Source organism: Gorilla gorilla, chromosome 4 (assembly GCF_029281585.2).
Source record: "Gorilla gorilla gorilla isolate KB3781 chromosome 4, NHGRI_mGorGor1-v2.1_pri, whole genome shotgun sequence".
Classification (NCBI taxonomy): Eukaryota; Metazoa; Chordata; class Mammalia; order Primates; family Hominidae; genus Gorilla; species Gorilla gorilla.
The window spans coordinates 80,166,576-80,187,813 of record NC_073228.2 but is presented as its reverse complement, the minus strand read 5'-3'; the positions used below and the strand labels follow the sequence as shown (position 1 = coordinate 80,187,813).

Genomic DNA, 21,238 nt, shown 5'->3' with positions numbered 1-21,238 from the left:
AATCTTGGTTCACTACAACCTCTGCCTCCCGGGTTCAAGTGATTTTCATGCCTCATCTCCCCAAGTAGCTGGGGCTACAGGTGTGTGTCACCACATCCGGCTAATTTTTTGTATTTTTAGTGAGACAGGGTCTCACCATGTTGCCCAGGCTGGTCTCGAACTCCTGAGCACAGGCAATCCATCCACCTTGGCCTCCTAAAGTGCTGGGATTACAGGTGTGAGCCACTCCCAGCCTATATTGTATATTTTAAATTTGAGAAGAAGATGGGATTTGAGGAGCAGTGTATGGCTGATGGGTGGGTACAAAATGGAAGGCCTCGCCCAGGAAAACAATGATGGGAATGAAGCCGAAAATGCTCAGGAAAGGGAGTGTGGGCAGCAGGAGGGGGACGGATGAGGAGCATTTTCTGGGTGCAGTCATGTGGGAGTAGTTGGGTTGAATTCAGAGGGTCCAAGAGAATAGGGAAAGGCCTGATGCAACAAACATGGGCCTGGACAGTGCTGCCTCAGAGCGGGCCACCTGCCAACCCTGGAAAGGAGGCTGCGTGTTCGTCAGGGGCACCATCCACAGGATCGACACATTTGTTGCCAGAGATTAAGAGAGAAGTTTAGATCTTTGAATTTTGACTGAGGTGGCTTTTCCTTCTTTTCTTTAACCAAGGACTTAGACTCCTGAAATGTTGGGGAAAAGGTTGACAGGGAAAACATCCACCCTTTTCCTGCTGTTTTTCATCTCTATATTTTTCTCTTTTGTGGTGGTGTGGTGGTGGGCAATAAATAAAAGGCATTTCATTTCAGGGGTAACCTGGGTAGATTTTGGAAAATGTAGACAGATTGCAAAATCATCCTATGTTTTCATAAAGTAAGCCCTGTAATATCCAGTCCTTTATTTATTTTTTTTATTTAGAGAGAGGGTTTCACTCTGTCACTGTCCCAAGTAGCTGGGACTACAGGTGTGCACCACCATGCCTGGCTAATTTTTGTATTTTTTGTAGAGACAGAGTCTTGCTATGTTGCCCAGGCTGGTCTCAAACTCCTAGACTCAAGTGATCCTCCCACTTTGGCCTCCCAAAATATTGGAATTACAGGCATGAGCCACTGTGCCTGGCCTGTAATAGTCATTTCTAAGTAATTCTAATCATAACATAAAAGGGTGTCTTGATTAAACAGATACTTTATTAAGTCATCTCCATGAGTCAGTCAGACTGACAGGTTGCTGGTTGATTCTGCAGTAATTGGTAAAATTCATCAGTAATTCTCTGAGTCACTCCGGCTCTGTTCATTCATTTTATATTGGGAGGAGGTCCTCATGAAATTAGTTACTGTATAGGTCTCAACCTATGCATTCTTTCATTGTTGCTGTGGAAACCAGCAATAAAAATCGTGGGTTGAAGAAGAAAAATAATCGGTGCTGAACATCTGTAAAATACATGATAATTAAGTTGCTTTCTGTAATCCAGAATTTTAAAAAAATCATCATACTTGGAACAAAGCTGAGACTCATAAGGTTCTGAACTAATTATGTAACTGAATCATTAATAGTTTTCCTTAGAAACACTATGGAAAACAAATTACGCCGCCTTTAAAGGAGTGTTTCCACTGGTAGCAGCATTCACAGAGCCGCTGCCATCAGCTCTGCAGCGTGAGCTCAGTCAGGTGCATGCCTGGACACACGCCACCAGCTGGTCACTGTTTCAATAGGGTCGGGAACTAGATGGTCGGGAACTAGAGAGACATTGTCAGGAGAAACGAGGTCGCAGACTGAGCAGGATGCTGCCTGTGGTTCTTCTCGTGGCTGGCTAACGGGCTGTGAGGGGAGAGGCAGCCAGGGACGCTAGCACTGGCCGCCATCCCCCGGGGGCAGTTAGTGAGACCCACCCCGCCCCCACCCTGTGCACTGTGAGAGTGGCAGTTAGAATTGGTTGTCACTTGTGAGTGTTTTGTAAAGTGCATTTCTGATGTTCTTTGAAAGGACAGAACATCATGGGTTTGGTGCCCTGTGTTACACCCTGAGTCCATGGGGACAGGCGGAGTCAGGGTTGGGGCTGGAAGAGAACCGAGAGGGCATTTAATCCAGTCCTGTTATGTTACTGACAGAAGAAGCAGAGGCTCTGAGAGGGTGAGGGATGGACCAGGCCGCTCCTCGCTCAGGAATCACAGTGCCGGTCCCTACTGGCCAGTCTCGGGCTGCCTTCCACATCTCTGTGTGGATTTTCCCCTGATGTCTTCAGCTGTATCTCGCTGGTTTGAGCAATTTTCCTTTCATAAAATATTGTAGTTAGGGCAGTCACTCTGCCCAACAGTGTTGCGTCTGACCAATTGAAATATGCTTGATTAATTTTTTATGATACCCATTTTTATCCAAAAGAAGAAAAAAGTCATTTTGTGCTTCTGTGAATTCTTTCAAGTAATCCATTTATGTTTGTTTTAAAAATATGTATATTGCTCCTTTGTCAACCCTAAAGCCACAAAGCTTATGAGCATTTTATTGGTTGACTCTGGCTGACCTGTTTTATCTGGGTGTGAGATACAGATACATAGTGTATGGGTATTTGGTGGAATGCTGTGTCAGGTCATTCTGCTGAAAAGTGATGTCAGGACATCAGTAATGTTGGATATGTTTCAGTACTTTGGTAAAAGCTGTTATGGAGTTGTAAAAATTAGCCTAGTATAAAGCCTATAAACCCATCTTAGGAATATTCTATTTCCAGCCAAATCATAGGTGCTCCTACTCTGTGATAGTTCATGGTGACGTGGTATGTGGGGTAAAGTGTGATGATGTCATGCAGCAGGTTCAAGTGATGGAGACATGTTTTTCTTTTCTGCTCTGTTGCAGGACAGACCCACGAAGTCAAGCATGCGGAGTGCAGCCAAGCCCTGGAACCCAGCCATCAGAGCAGGGGGCCACGGCCCAGACCGGGTGCGGCCTCTGCCTGCAGCCTCTTCCGGCATGAAGAGTTCTAAGTCTTCAACTTCCTTGGCTTTTGAGTCCCGACTCAGCAGGGTATGGATCAAAATGCACAGGGCCAGGCAGAGCGCCTGGATACCCTGGGTTGGGAGGATTGAAGAGGGCAGTAAGCAAACCAGTGGCCTCTCGGGGCAGGGAAGGAGGCTCCCAAGGAGGGGTCGCAGGAGGACCCGCATGCCTGGACATGAAGGAATAGAGCTAGCGGGTGGGAGTGGGGGCCCTCTGGGGTCCAGAAAGGAGGTCTGCAAAGTGTTTAACACAGTAATTAAGGTCCTCTGCCCTGGGTTGCATGGACGTCCCGGCAATTTTGCCCCAAGCACCGCCCTGGATAGGGGTCGAGGTCATGCACGATCTTTGCAGCCCCCCACAATCCAGTTGTAGTTCTTCAAGCCCCTCTTACTGGACCCCGCAGCAGCATGGACACTGTTGATTACGCCCTTCATCAGGGAGTGCGTTCTCCTCTGGTTTTCTCCTCCCCCCATCCCTTTGGTCTCTAAGGTTGGGTGGGCCCATGCCACATTCCTAGACTCATCTCTTTTCTAGCTGCATTCATTTCTTTACATGAGAGGCTCTCACCGTGCAACGCCTAGTGCCTCCTTAGCTGCCCTGAGATGAATTCATAGACAGTAGCACCTACCTCATGCAATACTTTAGAAAAATCAATATGATCTTCTATATTAGCATGCATTTCCATCTGCACAGCTGTGCTAAAGGCCTTGAGATGCTCCTTAAAGCACCATGGGTGTGACAGCTACAATGCAGATGGATTTGAGATGCAGACTGATTTGAGTTGTGTTGATGACTCAACTACGGTGAAGGCTGCTGCAGAAGGAGTGATGGGATTGTTTTGAAATAGCAGACACTCTTGGTGAAGTTCTGAACCAAGCATGGTGCCGGCTCCCTTTGTTTTAGTATTTTTGGACTTAGAGCAGACACTCTTGGTGAAGACACTCTTAGAGCTAGGCAAGGGGCACATTGTTTTTATGAGTCAAATGGAGGGAGTCTCTAGGCTCAGATAATAATAAAAGGTGTTCCACCTGTGTCAGTGCCTGCGGAATATGTGGAAAGTGTGTGGGTCGTGGAGCAGTTCTTTGTGTAAGATGTCATGAGCATTTTAGGACATCTGAATTTCCTGTCCTCCTACCCGTTAAATATTAGTAACACATCCAGTCATGGTGACAACCAAAAATGTGCCCTCAGATTTTCAACACATCCCCTGAGGGACAGCCCTGTCCCCATTGAGAACCATTGTTCTAGGTGACGGGTCCATTCTCATGGCTTTTAACACTCTAAGTGGAAAACGTCCAAATTTGCATCTCCAGCTGGGACCCCTCTAACTGCCTTTGTGACAGCACCCTTGGATGTCCAAAAGTGTAACATGTCCAAAACTGAATCTCAATGCCTTCCTCTCCATCTCTCTCACCACCCCCTAACCTGCTCCCCCAAATCTTCCCATTTGTGTAAATAGCAACTCCATCTTTTTGGTTGCTCAGGCCACAGCCAGTGGCATCACCCTTAAACCCTCCTTTTCTCATGTCTCACAGTCCATCAGTGAAATGCCATCACTTCTACCTTAAAAATGTGTGTCAACTCCAACCAATTCCCACTGCCTCCCTTGTGACCAGTTGGGTCATGCCCCCACCCTTCTGTGCCCTAGTCCTGGTCCTTGGAACACCTGAGTCATGTCACTTCTCTGCGTCAACCCTCTAGTGGCTCTCCCCATTCACTCAGAGTGAAAAGCAGAGTCCTTGAAATGGCCAGCGATGCCCTCAGGGCCCAACCCTGTCCCCTGCCTCTCAGATGTGGTCTCACTCCTCTGTGCCCTGGCTCCTGGAGCTCCAGCCACACGTTCTGCTGGTGTCTGGTGACAGCTGTCCCTCGGATTGCCAGGTGCACTCCTGCGGCAGTGTGTTTGTGTTTGCTGCTCCCTCTGCCTGGAAAGCACCTGGTGCCTCTATAGGAAGTGCCCTTGACCTCCATCCTCCTCCTCTTGCTGCCTTGTTTTCCTTCTCTGCTCTTGATGCCATTGCACACACCTGCTTGTTTACGGTCTGTCTTCTCATGGCTGGAAAGTAAGCCCCCTGGGGGCAGGGACTGTATGCTTCTTTTTTGTCCTCAGCTCTGTCCCTAGTGCTTAGAAGAGCACCTGTTACCTGGTAGGCACTCAGTATTTATTGAATGATGAGCACACCTGTTTTCTGGCGGTCTGATGGAACAAGAGGAGCTTGGGGGCGTGGGGCTGGCCTGAGTTGGAATCCTGGCTCTGCCACTTCCCCACTGTGAAGCTGCAGGCAAGCTGTGTAGCTGCCCTGAGCTTGTGCTTCCTTGTCTTTCAGATGAAAGTAACACCTTCTTTGTCATAAGGAGTAAATGTGGGTAAAGCATCCTATGTGTAATTTTGTTTATTATTCTATTATCCTGGATTCAAACATCATTTCCATTATTTTTGTTTTTATTATTTTCAACCCAACAGCACACTTTAAACTTAGATTTTTATGTTTATTATTTTCTATATCCAATAAGCAACATATAAACTGAGATTTTTAAATGAATACATACATTCCACAATAACAGACCATTAGAGCTGCTGGAATATGGAAATATTTTTAAAAGCAGTGTTTAAAATAAGTCCTCGGCCGGGCAGGGTGGCTTATGCCACTTTGGGAGGCTGAGGTGGATGGATCACCTGAGGTCAGGAGTTCAAGACCAGCCTGACCAACATGGTGAAATCCTGTCTTTACCAAAAAAAAAAAACAAAAATTAGCCTTAGCCGGGCGTGGTGGCATAGTCCTGTAGTCCCAGCTACTTGGGAGGCTGAAACAGGAGAATTGCTTGAACCTGGGAGGCGGAGGTTGCAGCCAGGCAAGATCGCACCACTGCACTCCAGCCTGGGTGACAGAGTGAGACTCTATCTCAAAAAAAAATAAAAACAAAATATATAAAATAAGGCCGGAAGAAGCATAGGAATGTTTCTAAAGGACAATGAATGAGCTGCTGGACACTTCTCCCATTGATAGGTTCATGTTTTGGAAACTTGTTCCAGGTTAATGTTTTGGAAACTTGTTCCAAAGAGAAAATGTCAGGGAAAAGCAAATACAGTCATTCCTTGGTATCCTTGGGGGATTGGTTCCAGGACCCACTGTGGATACCAAAATCCATGGATGTTCAAGTCCCTGATATAAAGGGTGTTTGCATATAACCTACACACATCCTCCCGTATACTTTAAGTGATCTCTAGATTACTTATGATACCTCATGCAATGTAACTGCCGCATACATAGTTGTTATACTGTATCGTTTTAAATTTTTTTATTGTTGTATTGTTAATTTTTAAAATTAATGTTTTGAATAACTTTTTCTGCACTTGGTACCATGCGCATATTAGGGGCCTTCTGCTCTCCTTCCCGATTCCTGTCCTCTCCAGGCCTGATTCTGTGCAGGAAAATGATAGGGCTTGAGGGAAGGAGCAGCAGAAAGAAATGTAGCCCGCCTGACCTTTCCAGCCCTGGTTCTGTTCCTCTGATTTGACCTTAATCTTTCCACCTATGGTATGGGAAGAAGAAAAATACTAAAAAGGAAGTCAGAGAGCAGAAGAGAAAAAGAGGAAATGGTGGTGGACAAAAAAGCAAGTAATTTTCCCTCCCAATATTTTACTGTGACAATTTGTAAGCACACGGGGAGGTTCTACAGTAGTACAGGGGATCCCACAGCAGACACCATAGACCACCACCTAGGTCCTACAGTTAGCATCTCACTATATTTGCTTTATAGTAAATGGATAGATAGGGTTTCACTGGTCAAAACAGGAACACTGAGACAAATCCACCGAAAGTAGAACTGAATACCTGACTTTCTTTTTTTTAATTTTAATTCGAATTATTATTTTTTTTAAATTTTACTTTAAGTTCTGGGATACATGTGCAGAACATGCAGGTTTGTTACATAGGTATAAATGTGCCATGGTGGTTTGCTGTGCCTATCAACCAGTCATCTAGATCTTAAGCCCCGCATGCATTAGGTATTTGTCCTAATGTTCTCCCTCCCCTTGCCCCCTACCCACCAACAGACCCGGGTGTGTGATGTTCCCCTCCCTGTGTCCATGTGTTCTCATTGTTCAACTCCCACTTATGAGTGAGAACATGCAGTGTCTGGTTTTCTGTTCCTGTGTTAGTTTGCTGAGAATGATGGCTTCCAGCTTCATCCATGTCCCTGCAAAGGACATGAACTCATTCTTTTTTATGGCTGCATAGTATTCCATGGTGTATATGTGACGCATTTTCTTTATCCAGTCTATCATTGATGGATGTTTAGGTTGGTTCCAAGTTTTTACTATTGAAAATAGTGCTGCAATAAACATACCTGTGCATGTGTCTTTTTAGTGGAATGATTTATATTCCGTTGGGTATATACCCAATAATGAGATTGCTGGGTCAAATGGTATTTCTGGTTCTAGATCCTTGAGGAATCACCACACTGTCTTCCACAATGGTTGAACTAATTTACACTCCCACCAACAGTGTAAAAGCATTCCTATTTCTCCACAGCGTCACCAGCATCTGTTGTTTCCTGACTTTTTAATGATCGCCATTCTAACTGGCGTGAGATGGTATCTCATTATGGTTTTGATTTGCATTTCTCTAATGACCAGTGATGATGAGCTTTTTTTCATGTTTGTTGGCTGCATAAATGTCTTCTTTTGAGAAGTGTCTAAATACCTGACTTTCAACATTGGCCTGAACTGAAGGAGCAGTGAAAGAAAGCAGGGCGCAGAGGCTGGGGACGTGGACACCCAGGGAGGGTGCATACACTCCTGTAAATCCTCCTTGTGGTATCTGAGCACAGCCCAGAAAGAAGACAACCTGCAGTGCCATTTGCGAGGCCCAGGTCTATTAATTGGGGTCCTCTTGGTTCCAAATGATGAAACATTGGCTTAAGCTTGCTTCAGCAGAAAAGGAGTGTACTGAGCAGATCCTAAGGCTCCCATGTCACTATGAGCGGGACAAAGGTGCGTTTTAACAAACCCTTCCTGTGACTCTGATGTCTGCTCAAGTTTGAGAAGCAGTGTCCAACCATAACATGTTATCCACCAGTAACGACCAGATTATGTTATGTCTGATGATTTTAGGGCTGTGAATTCTTTTCTGCATCTTTGTGGAATTGAGAGGAATTTCTTAGTTACTTTAATCTGTGAGGCATTTGAACTTTTTCCTTTTATATACTTTCTTATACAGGTGGTTGGCAGCTTAAATATCAGTGAAGCTGTTAGTGAAGATACTTACTAAATACCAAAGCAGCACCGAAGTGCACACCCTCATAGGATCTTCTGGAGCAAGCCAGAAATCTCAAGTGGTGCTGTGGCCAGGAAACAAAGCAAAAAATGCAGTGGTGAATAGAGAAGGAGCAAGAATTAGTAACTGAGACTGGTAGCTTTCCCTTTGATGTTGCATCCAAAAAGCAGTGACAAAGTAAGAGTAGCTACCTTCAGCTGTTTGTTTTGAAGGGCACGTGGGATCAGTTTTTTGTCTTTATGTCCTACCCCCAGGAAACCTTTTAAGCTACCAGTCTTTTTCAAATGGAATTCCTTGTGTAAGGTGCAGGGGAAATGAAGTGCTCCCCTTGAAAGCTTTGCTGCTACCCAAACTCCATGCCCTATGGGAGGGAGGTGGCACAGCACTGGCCTGCAGCACATCATACTTATCCTGTTGCCTGGGAAGGACAGGACCACATCTACCCACAGTGCAGCATAAAATCCCCTAGTCCAAGAGGAGACAGAGTCAGCTGGGTGTGGCTGGCTCACAAAATGGAACACAATAGCTGATGTGTGTTATCTCTAGCTGTGCCTGGTGCATCACAGGCAGGCACACTATGCATTTTTACTGAATATTGTTCTTGGATGGATTTACCGAAGAAGAGCCTGAGGTTCAGAGAGGTTGATGACTTGCTTGATGTTCTGTTGTACTCTCTGGAATCCCCGATGCATTGCGTTCATCTTTTCCTAAAAACACTCCCCTCCTCCCTCCTCCTCCTTGCCTTAATTTGAATTTAGTTTTTACAGGATAACAATAGTAAAAACAATAATGATGATTTTCATTTGTTATCGTTATAGTTGGTGTCTGTTCAATGCATACTGTGTCAGACACTGTTATCCTAAGCACACTGCATGGCTAACTTGTTTAATCCTCAGAGCAACACTCTGAAGTGGGAACCATGATTATACTTACTTTTTAGGTGAAGAAACCAAAGCACAGAGAGGACGTGATTTGCCCAAGGTCACACAGCTAAGCACTGGCAGAGCCAGGATTCAGACCCAGGTGGTCTGTATTTTCAGCCCTTGGCCACTAAACTGTGCTGCCACGTGACATAGCTTTTGTCCCAACCCCTGTGACGTGGGATGGGGGCCTCCTGGCTCCTGTTGGTCTTCAGCCTGGTGTTGCTGTGGAAAACACCCACCCCTCCAGAATGCCTCACTGCCCTCTCTGCCTGAGAAAAACCGAATCATGGCCTCTTCTGTGAGGTCTTGGGACTCCCCCAGCCCCTCCTGGGCTTTCTCCACATTCGTTTCTCTGCAGCTTAGTGCTGTCCTCAGTGTGTTCTGCGTGGTTATATGGGAACCTCCTCTTTAGGTGGTTAACTCTGATCAGCAGGGCCTCCTGATTCACTTTGACATTCATGCCATATGCACAGCATACAGATCTTCTAAGTGGACGTAGGCTAAAGATGTATGTCCAGCCTCTAGTGGGTTTTTGGTAAAGCTTAGCTGAATTACAGTGTTCAGAATGGGAGGGACAGGAATGGAGAAGCCACAAGCCTGACAGAAGCAGCCCTGGCCCAGTGACAAGAAGGGAGGGAGGTGTTTGGAGCTGTTTCTCCTGCCGATCTTCCCTTCCCTCTCCCACATACATGTGGAGGGCTGCTGCAGTCTCCCTAGGAGCATGGCATCCCAGGAGGAGTGCCCCCCTCTCTCCCCAGGACGTCCGCATCCCCCGTCCACTTCCTCCTGGCACTGAAATCTGGACTTTATCTCACTGCAGGATTCACTGAAAGGCTGTTGGATGGCTGGAATCCCCTTCAGCCTTTACAGCTAACATACTAGGTGGCCCCATATTCTAAGGGCTCTTTTACTGTGGGTGAGCTGGCTGGAGGAGAAGGGGAGAGGAGAAGGGGGACGAGAAAGGGAGCCCCACCCTCTGCTCAGGACCCATTGTTCACATTCTTTTCCGTGTGAAATGTTGCTGCAGCCAGGCCCTAGGCTATGAGTGGTGGCATTTCCATGTTTTTGGAATGAGTATAAAGTCTGTTTTAGGATCAGTGGTCAAAAGTCAGCATGTTTGAAGTGGAGGTTACAATCAGTTGGTTAGTACGATATTTGACATTTACCCCGGGCCCTTAATGGTGCAGTTTTTCTGATGTAAGGAGGGTGAAAAAGCAGCCACTACGTGTACTAAACAGAAGGCGTGATGAGTACAGTCGGTGCAGGATCGTGAAGGCATCAGCACATTCCTTCTTCAACTAATCAGCCCAGACAGTGTGGGGTATTTTTGTATTCTCTGCTATTTGTGCTCTGAGTACATGTGCACAAAATGCAGTGACACTGATCAATAAATTCTTTAAGCCTAATAAGCATATGCAGTCTCATAGCAATGAGGACATAAACAGGGAGAAGGATCTTAGGTGATTCAAATTCTTCTCTTTTGTGGCCAGGCACGGTGGCTCATGCCTGTAATCCCGCCACTTTGGGAGGCCGAGGCAGGTGGATCACCTGAGGTCAGGAGTTTGAGACCAGCCTGGCCAACATGGTGAAATCCCATCTCTACTAAAAATACAAAAATTAGCTGGGTGTGGGGCACGTGCCTGTAATCCCAGCTTCTTGGGAGGCTGAGACAGGAGAATCGTTCAAATCTGGGAGGCGGAGGTTGCAGTGAGCCAAGATTGTGCCACTGCACTCCAGCTTGGGTGAAAGAGTGAGACTCTCAAAAAAAAAAAAGAAAAGAAAATTCCCTTTTGGAGGTGAGGAGACTGAGCCACCAGATCCAAACTTTCCCAGGGCTCCATGGCTCACAGGTTGCCCGATTCCTAATACAGCATGGTACTTCATGACCTCCTTCCAAAGGAGGATTTAGATTTTGTTTGTAAATCTAAAGATGCTTCTGTTGCTGCCAGCCTGGAGAACCACCATGGAGAGCCACTAGGAAAACAGCTGCAATGATGATGTTGAAGATGATGATGAGAGCCTCCAACATTTATGTTCTTAATAAAATGCTTTAAATTTTTAACTAAGGGCACAACTCTAGAGATACGCCAATTGCTTTCTCTTTTTTTTTTGGTGGGGGGGCGGGAGACAGGGTTTTGCTCTGTTGCCCATACTGGAGTGCAGTGGCATAATCATGGCTCCCTGCAGCCTCGAACTCCAGCGATCCTCCCACCTCAGCCTCCTGAGTAGCTAGGACTACAGGCATGCAGTACCACACCCCACTAACTTTTAAAAAAGATTATTTGTAGAAATGGAGTCTTACTATGTTGCTCAGGCTGGTCTTGAACTCCTGACCTCAAGTGATTGTCTTGCCTTGGCCTTCAAATGTTTTCTCCATTTTAGAATTGAGGAACTGCAGCATCAGTACCTGGGTCATATAGGTAGGAAGAAGGAGCGCTGCTCCCTTCACCACTCCCTGGGCTGCCTCCTTCCTGTGTGATTGCGGGGAACCTCCTATATAGAGATCCCAGATCCCAAGTCTTCTTTTGCATGTCCCACTCCCTCCCCACCCTTGAAAACAAAAACAAACCCTGTGATGCAGCACTTACTGCTGACTCCCCACCAGAGATCCTCCAGCCCTGAGCGTGGTGCTGCAGCTACCTGTGCTTTCCCCCCGGTCACTGCTACTGCTTCAACCCTATTCTTATCATGACTGGCGCCACCTATGTTACCATGCCAGGTCCTCTTGCAGTGCCTCAAAGGCAGAACTCCCACTGCTTGCCCACTGCTGTCTTGTGTTGCCTCCAGCTGTCATCTCACCAAGACCTTGAGTCCCGGGAACCAACCCCTTATGGAAGGGGGCAGGGCAAGCTCTACCCCTGCTGCTCTGGGGTGGTGGCTGGGGATGGAGGCTGTGGTGGGATCTCCGAGGGGGTTTCACTTCTGTTCCCAGTAGGAGTGCTCTCATTTGTTGGATTTCCTGGTTTATTCTGGGTTTCAGAGAGCCCTTCCTCTCTTGGCCTTTGCTGTAGAGTTTGAAAATTCTGTACTTTGAGTCAGACTTGCAGATTTTAGAAATGTCAGAGAATCAGATAGGGGAAAAGCAGAATCCACCATGTATGGCTTGCGTTATTGCGTTAAGAATTCCCTTAACCACTGTGATTTCCCTTTTTCATTTGAGAAGTCATCTAGGGAGTTTTCAAAGTTTCAAACCAGAATTGATTTTCATTTGGGGACCAGGGAGGCACCTGAGTGTGCTTCTTGGAAGAGAGAGTAATAGTTTTTCTCTATTGTGAAAAAGCTGCCAATATTATAGACTATGGTCATTTAATATTAAACATGTATTATACAGGTGACCTGATGGATGGCTTGAGAGGTTGGAGAGCTTGAGTGAAGGGATGCTTTTTACTCTGAGATGGGAAGTGGAAAGACCATTACAGAGTTCCTCTAAGAAGGGCAGTAGTGTAACTTCTGGATTAACTCAAGTGTCATGTTTGGTCCATGATATGGTTTGGCTGTGTCCCCAACCAAAATTCATGTTGAATTTTAGCTCCCATAATCCCCACATGTCACAGGAGGGATCTGGTGGGAGGTAATTGAATCCTATTGTTCTCATGATAGTGAATAAGTCTCAGGAGGTCTGATGGTTTTATAAAGGGGAGTTCCCCTGCACATGCTCTCTCTTGCCTACCAAGAGCATAGTGAGATGTGACTTTGCTCCTCCTTTGCTTTCCACCATGATTGTGAGGCCTCCCTAGCCATGTGGAACTGTGAGTCAACTAAACCTCTTTCCTTTGTAAATTACCCAGTCTTGGGTATGTCTTTATTAGCAGCATGAGAACAGACTAATACAGTCCAATTGCTAAATTAGGGGACTGTGCTGTTGTTCAGAAAATGTGGTTGTGGGCCGGGCGTGGTGGCCCACGCCTGTAATCCTAGCACTTTGGGAGGCTGAGGCAGGTGGATCACCCGAGATCAGGAGTTTGAGACCAGCCTGGGCAACATGATGAAACCCCGTCTCTACTAAAAATACAAAAATCAGCCAGGTGTGGAGGCACACGCCTGTAGCCCCAACTACTACTTGGGAGGATGAGAATCAGGAAGGCAGAGGTTGCAGTGAGCCGAGATCTCATCACGGCACTCCAGCCTGGGCGACAGAGTGAGACTCGTGTCTCAAGACAAAAAAAAAAGAAAAGAAAAACAAAAGAAAATGTGATTATGCTGACATCTAGTAACTGGAGTTGCACACAAATCATCCTTTTAATGTGAATTATTTGTTTTTAAAGTTAATAATTTGTTTTGAAATCTTGACCAAGATTGCATGGCTAATATGAAGACATCCACCATCAGGCTGGGAGTGGTGGCTCATACCGATAATACCAGCATTTGGGAGGCTGAGGTGGAGGATTGCTTGAGGCCAGGAGTTCAAGATCAGCCTGGGCAACATAGTGAGATCCTGTCTCTTCTTTTCTTTTCTTTTTTCTTTTTTTTGAGATGCAGTCTTGCTCTGTTTGCCAGTCTAGAGTGCAGTGGCGCGATCTCGGCTCACTGTAACCTCCACCTCCTGGGTTCAAGTGATTCTCCTGCCTCAGCCTCCCGAGTAGCTGGGATTACAGGCATGTGTCACCACACCTGGCTAATTTTTGTGTTCTTAGCAGAGATGGGGTTTCACCATGTTGACCAGGCTCATCTCGAACTCACCTGGCTAATTTTTGTATTTTTAGTAGAGATGGGGTTTCACCATGTTGACAAGGCTTGTCTCAAACTCCTGACCTCAGGTGATCTGCCCGTCTTGGCCTCCCAAAGTGCTAGGATTATAGGCATGAGCCACTGCGCTCGGCCATGTGATCCCACCTCTACAAAAATATTTTTAAAAAATTAGCCAGGCGTAGTGTTGTGCACCTGTAGTCCTAGCTACTTGGGAGGCTGAGGCAGGAAAGCCCAGGAATTCAAGGCTGCAATGAGCCATGTTTGAACTACTACACTCCTGCCTGTGTAACAGAGCAAGACCTTGTCTCTAAAAAAATAAAAAGACTTCTACCGTCATCCCTCTTGTTAAAAGGCAATGGCGAGTTACTGTTTAATGAGTAGACTTTATTTGTGATGGTAAAAATTTCTGGAGATGGATGGTGGTGATGGTTGTACAACATGGTGAATGTATTTAATATCACTGAATTGTGCACTTAAAATGGTGAATTTTATATTATGCTTATTTTAGCACAGTAAAGTTTTAAAAATTATTAAAAAAAAGGAAAAAAAAAACCCAGAAGGCTAGTATTTGCAGGAGTGGAACTAGGACTTTGCCTAAATTGCAAACTTCCTTCACTCCAATTTTCTTTTTCTGTTTTAATGAAGCACAGCATATTTACAATAAAATCCATAAAGTACACTAATCTTAATCTTAGCTATAAAGCTCATTGCATGTTTATATTTGTTTATACTTGTGTAACCACCACCCTGTCAATATGTTGAACGTTCCAGCACCCCAGAAGGTTTCTTTTTGGTTGTAACTCCCCGAGAGGTAACCACTATTCTGACTTATATTACCATCATTTGATTGTGCAGCTTTTAAACTTAATACAAGTGGAATCAGGCAGTATATACTCTTTTGTGTCTGCTTCTTTCACTTAGCATAATACCTGGGATAGCCACCCATTTATTAGTATATCAGTAATTCATTTTTTCCCTATTTGCTGTGTAGTTCTCATTGCATTTGTCCTTTCTGTTGAAGGACATTTGGGTTGTCCTAGTTTTGGGCTGCTATAAAAGAGGTGCTATGAACATTCTTTTGAGGGACCTATGTACTTGCTTCTCTTGGGTGCGGATCTAGGAATGGGATTGCTGAGTCACAGGGAACTGTGCTGTGCTCACTTAGGAGTCTCCCTTCTTCGACTTACTGCCTTTCAGCAAATGTTTGTCCTACCCCTTTCATGACAGGGAAGAAAGCAAAGCAAGAGCAGAGGGTGTTGCTTTCTTCTATTTTCCAGCCTTAGCGTTAGTAGATACTGCCACTTTCCAAAGCAGTTACGCCAGTTTACACTTCCACTCACGGGGCATGAGTGTTCCAGTTGCTTCACAGCCTCACCAACACTTGGTATTGGTGTTTATTCACTTTCAAACTATGGTGGGGTGAGGGTGGTTACACCCTGAAATTTAAATGATGCAAAGATGGAAACTTTAAAAAATTGTGCAAATATTTAAACTTCTAACTCTCAGTAAATGACCCCAAAGCCAGCAGAGTAGGATGGAGCAGGGCTTTTCCCTTCAGCCTGTGTGATGGGCGGGGCTCGCCCACTGCATGTCGACATTGATTTAAGGGCTTTTCCTTACTGTGTGCTCTGGATGTCAGATACATTAGACGGCTTTGGGCAGCTGCCTTCTCCAGTCTTCGGCACCGTTCCTCTCCAGAGCCTACTTTCATGAAGACCCAACAGTGGTTGAGAGAATTTAGTTGTGGTTTTTCTCATTAACGTTGAATGTAATCTATCTGGGCCTGAAGTGTGGATCACTTAGAAGTCTCCTTTCTTAGACTTCAGCACCTTTTAGCAAATGTTTGTCCCATGACAGGGAAGAAAGCAAAGCCAGAACAGAGGGCGCTGCTTTCTTCTGTCTTCCAGCCTTCAAGATTTCCTTTCTCACCTTTGAACACATTTTCTGTGTGAGATCATCTACAGAATGCTTGGTGGTGAGGCCACAGCAGATACTCAGATTGTTTCTCTCCCTCTACTTCCTCCTGGCCTATGTCATGAGCCTTTTTTTGTTGTCCTGGAATTTCTTTTGCATTGTCCTACCCTGCCTTTTGTGCATCTCCCAGTTCTTTTTTCATTGGTTCCCATTCTTTTTTTCCCCCACCAGGAGAGCAGATTTATTTTTTATTTAAAATTTTTGTTTAGAGATGAGGTTTCACTTTGTCACCCAGGCTGGAGTACAATGGCACAATCATAGCTTACTGCAACCTTGAACTTCTGGGCTCAAGCAATCCTCTCACCTCAGCCTCCTGGGTGTCACCATGCCCAGCTAATTAAAAAAAAATATTAGTGAGACAGAGTCTCACTGTTGCCCAGGCTGGTCTTGAACTCCTGAGCTCCAGCAGTCCTCCCACCTCAGCCTCCCAAAGTTCTGGGACTACAGTCGTGAGTCACTGTGCCCAGCCACATTTTTTTAGGCTCATTACTTGAAGTGTGACCTGATGGTATTCTTCACGCACAGTCTTAGACACTGCTCTTTGAAACAGTCATGGGAGATCATACTCGGACCTGTTATGACAGAAACAGGTTTGTGTAGCTTTGCATTTTTTCACTTCACTCTATCATGCTACTCAAAGTGCTGTTATTGTATCTTGACTGCTGGGCACATAGCCCAGCTCCCATGCTCTGCTTGTTTATAGCGCTCCTTCCTGAAAACCACCTCTTCATCCTCTCTCTTTCCCTCCAACTCTCTCAGCTCAAGAGGGCCAGCAGTGAGGACACGCTCAACAAGCCAGGAAGTACCGCTGCATCGGGGGTGGTTCGCCTGAAGAAGACCGCCACTGCCGGAGCCATCTCGGAGCTCACGGAGAGCCGCCTGAGGAGCGGCACAGGTAGGTGGGACCGGGCAGGTGGGCTCAGCAGGCCATCAGTCCTGGCCGCATGGAAGCACTTCAGTGACCCATGACCCATCCATTCCTTCCCTCGTGAAATATTTCTTGACCACTTACCCTGGGCCGGAACTGTTTTAGGCAGACGATGTCACTGCCCACAGGGAGTTTACATCTGTAGAGTGGGGAGACCGATGAGAAGCAAAAGGTAACCGGGTGTGCTGTGGTTTCTTTGGTCCCTTCGGATGTCCATTTGGCACCATGCACGCATGAAATCCTTCTGACATCCAAGCAGGGCGGCATATGTTCTGGGGCTGTCTTGATACAGAATGCATTAGAGGAATGAATGAACCCTGTCGATCCCTTGCGAAGGTGGGTGTCTAATATTTGTACTGAACCCTATGGAAAGGTGGGAAGAGCCTCGCCCAGCAGCTGTGGAAGGCTGCTCAGAGTGGCTTGGATGGCAGTGGCAACAGGAAGCTGTGAACCTTCTCAGTGTTACTCATTTTTTAAGAATCAGAAAAGGGTTTTTCAATCATTATATTTGAGTTCAGAGCATGTGAAACATGAAATATCAAAAAATTTATTTAATTTTCTCTTTGTGCATATAGATAATAACTCTAAGCTTTCATGGCCTAACTCTTACAGTGCAGCCCTCAGTGTATTGCTAAATTGTCTAAGACGGGAAAAATAACTGAAATACATCGTTATTAATTTTTAATGTGTTGAAGGGGCACTTATAATTTTTGTGCTCTTTTCGTAAAAGTCACATTCAGGCTAGATCTCAAAAGGTATATTTTAATTTATCGGTTTTTAACAAGTTGAATCTGTGAAAACCATACAGGGTATTCTTTTCTTGGATATAAGGGGAATGGCCTGGTTTTTCTATATAATGGCTTTACCATTGTAAATACTGATATTGTATTAAACATACACACACACTTGGTTTTTAAAATACAATAAACAAAAGTACCATTTATTTTTATCAAGCCAGCCTAACAGTGATTCCAAAAGTTAATAAAGCCCCACTCAAAAAAAGACAGACTGGGAGGAGCCTAGGGGCAGGGTGGGAATGAGGACCAGCCGAGTCCCAGGTGTGGGACAAATTGCGTGTGTGTGGTGTGTCCCCAAAAGCAGGAAGGTGGTGAAAGGAGGCGAATCCCAGTGGGTGGAGGGAGGGGAAGGGCGGAAGGAGAAAAAGGTGGGAGGAGGATCGGGTGGGAGGGTGGTGGCTCACTCAGGACCCAGTGGGGGGCAGCGCGATGAGGTGGGTGGCCCTGTTCCTGAACGGCAGCCCCAAGAACGGAAAGGTGGTTGCTGTATGTGGAACTTTATCTGATTTGCTTTCTGTGGCCAGTGGTAAACTTGGCATAAAGGCCACCAGTGTGTATAATGGCAAAGGTGGACTGATTGATGATATTGCTTCGGTCAGGGATGATGATGTTTTGTTTGTGTGTGAAGGAGAGCCGTTTATTGATCCTGACAGATTCTAAACCACCTGAGGGATTGTCAGGATTCTACATAGACTGGCTAACATTAAATGCTGGAGGGCGGTACTTTACAACCACACAGAGCACTTTAGTGAATAAAGAACCTGATAGTATGCTGGCCCACATGTTTAAGGACAAAGATGTCTGGGAAATAAGCAAGATCACAGAGGAGTTTTCTTAATTGACCGAAGTCCTGAGTACTTTGAACCCATTTTGAACTACTTGCGTCATGGACAGCTTATTGTACATGATGGCATTAATTTATTGGATATGTTAGAAGAAGCAAGATTTTTTGGTATTGACTCATTGATTGAACACCTAGAAATGGCAATAAAGGATTCTAAACCACCGGAGGATCATTCACCAATATCCTGAAAGGAATTTGTCTTAATTTTGGTGGCAACTTCAATCAAGTCAGAAGTGCAATGCCAAGGTTTGAACTTCAGTGGTGCTGATCTTTCTCATTTGGACCTTTGAAACATTAACTTCAAAATGGCCAGTTTAAGCCGCTGCAGTCTTGCACATGCAAATCTTTGCTGTGCAAATCTTAAACAAGCTGATCTCTCTGGATCAGTGCTTGACTGTGCAAATCTCCAGGGAGTCAAGACACTCTGTTCTAATGTAGAAGGAGCATCCCTGAAACTGTGTAATTTTGAGGATCCTTCTGGTCTTAAAGCCAATTTAGAAGGTGCTAACCTGAAAGGTGTGGATATGGAAGGAAGTCAGATAACAGGAATTAACCTGAGAGTGACTACCTTAAAAAATGCAAAGTTGAAGAACTGTAACCTCAGAGGAGCAACTCTGGCAGGAACTGATTTAGAGAATTGTGATCTGTCTGGGTGTGATCTTCAAGAAGCCAACCTGAGAGGGTCCAACATGAAGGGAGCTAGACTTGAAGAGATGCTAACACCACTACACATGTCACAAAGTGTTAGATGAGAATTTTAGGGGCTGGAGGAAGATGTACAAGATGAAAATGTTTTCCTTATCACTTTTCTTTCTCCACCCGCTCAGTTGTCTAGAAGAAATAACACTGTAAGGAAGTTTAAAAAAAAATTTAGAGGATTATGCTTGTTCTCAGTGGTGCATAAGGGAAAAAATTGACTTTTTTTTTTCCATATTCTGATTTTTAACAGAAAAGCACTCATTTAATAGATATAGGGAAACTAGATATTGCTGCCTTTTGAACAGGGTAGGGGGGTTTACCTGGTTTTATGACCAGGAATAGTATCTATTACATTTGCTTTTAAATAGGCATGATGTGGAAATACCATCTCGGTTTGAGATGCATTTGAGGATTTTAATTTATGGAAAGCATAACATATGCAATTTATATTTATTGAATACTAGATGCAGTATGGATATTTAAATTGTACAAACTTTATGAAAACTTGGAAAAGGTTGTTCAGGTTTATAAATAGCTTTAGTGATGCCTCCTTCTTTAAATACTTGTCACAGCATATGAATATGGTAAGATCAGACTCCCTAAGACTCTTCAGGTTCATTTTTATAATGTTTACTTTTTAGAACAAAACAGTAGCTAAATTACAGTAATATCCAGTTCTTACTGATTGAGACAGAGTGGAAAGAAAGACATCGTTGTACATCACTGTCATTCCAAAGGTACAGTGGAACTCCGGATGGAGGAAGAACTTACCTATCACTACAATACTTATAAATGAGCATTTCTCAGAATGTCATTCTGGGCAAGTTCCACTCAACACCAGACCAAGCAATTCTGTCTATTCACACTATTAGCCTAGTTTTCTCATACAATCAGCACACGCATAGGAAGATACTTCAAAACCAAAAAACCAAGGTGCATCATTAATATTCATTTAATTCAAATACCAAATAGTTTTACATAGGGCCATCTTAGAAATAGATATTAAATCCAGATCTACTGCAATCAAAGCTTACACAATATGAATGAATATGGTAGAGTTGCCTGTTAAAAGGCAATGTAATATAATTGCTGCTAGAACCCTACAGTGGGGAATGAGGAATTTTAAACATATGTTTGATTACAGCCACCAAAAAAGTATATATAAAGAAAGTAAAAATAAAGGCATTTGGCTGGTCCAAGATGTAACACCAATCAGTCAGCACCTATGATTCTTTTACTTACATTTTTTACTTTTTGTTTTTGTTTTTTTGAGACAGAGTATCAGTCTGTCGCCAGGCTGGAGCGCAGTGGCGCAGTCTTGGCTCACTGCAACCTCCGCCTCCTGGGTTCAAGCGATTCTCCTGCCTCAGCCTCCCGAGTAGCTGGGACTACAGGTGCACACCACCATGCCCAGCTAATTTTTGTATTTTCAGTAGAGACAGGGTTTCACCATGTTAGCCGGGATGGTCTTGATCTACTGACCTCGTGATCCACCTGCCTTGGCCTCCCAAAGTGCTGAGATTACAGGTGTGAGTTACGGCGCCCAACCTGTTTTTTTTTTTTTTCTTTTATGAAATTTAGCCTGTTTTTCTTGAGTCATTTTCTCTCTGCAACAGTAGAGAAAGGGCCTGTACCTCCCTACCAATGACCTGGTGTCCTTATAGCTACCCCAAGAGCAGGGATGTTAGCTGTGTCCACAGGGTTCTGAATTCTACAGACTCATCAACATGGGGCAAGGAATCATTGAAAACCACTTTTGTCTCCTTTGGGAGAATGACTCATCTTTAGTATTTATGTAGTCTATTCTTCTATATCTACATATGCAAAGCTTTCTTTGACAGTAAAGGGCACATATGCATAGTGGGAGGAGATCAGACCTTTACAAGTGAAGGAAAGCAACTTCAGAAATGAATTATTTTCTTTTCTTTATTATTTTTACCAAGACAGAGAAGTATTGTATTGAGAGATTATCTATTTTCATAATCAACATTTGCCTAAATTATATTTAAATCATTTCACTCTGTACTATATTTTCAGGAATTATAGAATGTGTTATTCACTCACTTAAAGGTACCTCTGTAGAAATAACCTAAAACTGCAGAAGGATCTGAAAGATACAACATGGTGT

The 21,238-nt window shown here is 44.6% G+C and overlaps 1 protein-coding gene and 1 pseudogene across 12 annotated transcripts in view; both read left to right on the top strand.

The window, feature by feature from the left end:
- SPECC1 (sperm antigen with calponin homology and coiled-coil domains 1) overlaps positions 1-21,238 on the top strand; it is a 301,132-nt gene that overhangs the window by 86,295 nt on the left and 193,599 nt on the right. For 8 of the 12 annotated variants that reach the window (XM_055385936.2, XM_055385933.2, XM_019028154.4 and 5 more), the window contains 2 exons: positions 2,837-3,004; positions 16,602-16,737. In XM_055385936.2, the coding sequence (XP_055241911.1) occupies positions 2,858-3,004; positions 16,602-16,737 (283 nt within the window). In that variant the 5' untranslated portion in view covers positions 2,837-2,857. Of the gene's footprint in view, positions 1-1,932; positions 2,120-2,836; positions 3,005-16,601; positions 16,738-21,238 lie in introns of those variants that run through there. The other 4 variants (XM_055385940.2, XM_055385935.2, XM_055385931.2 and 1 more) reach the window with 4 other exon arrangements.
- On the top strand, positions 16,747-20,547 carry LOC129533350 (BTB/POZ domain-containing protein KCTD9-like; annotated as a pseudogene).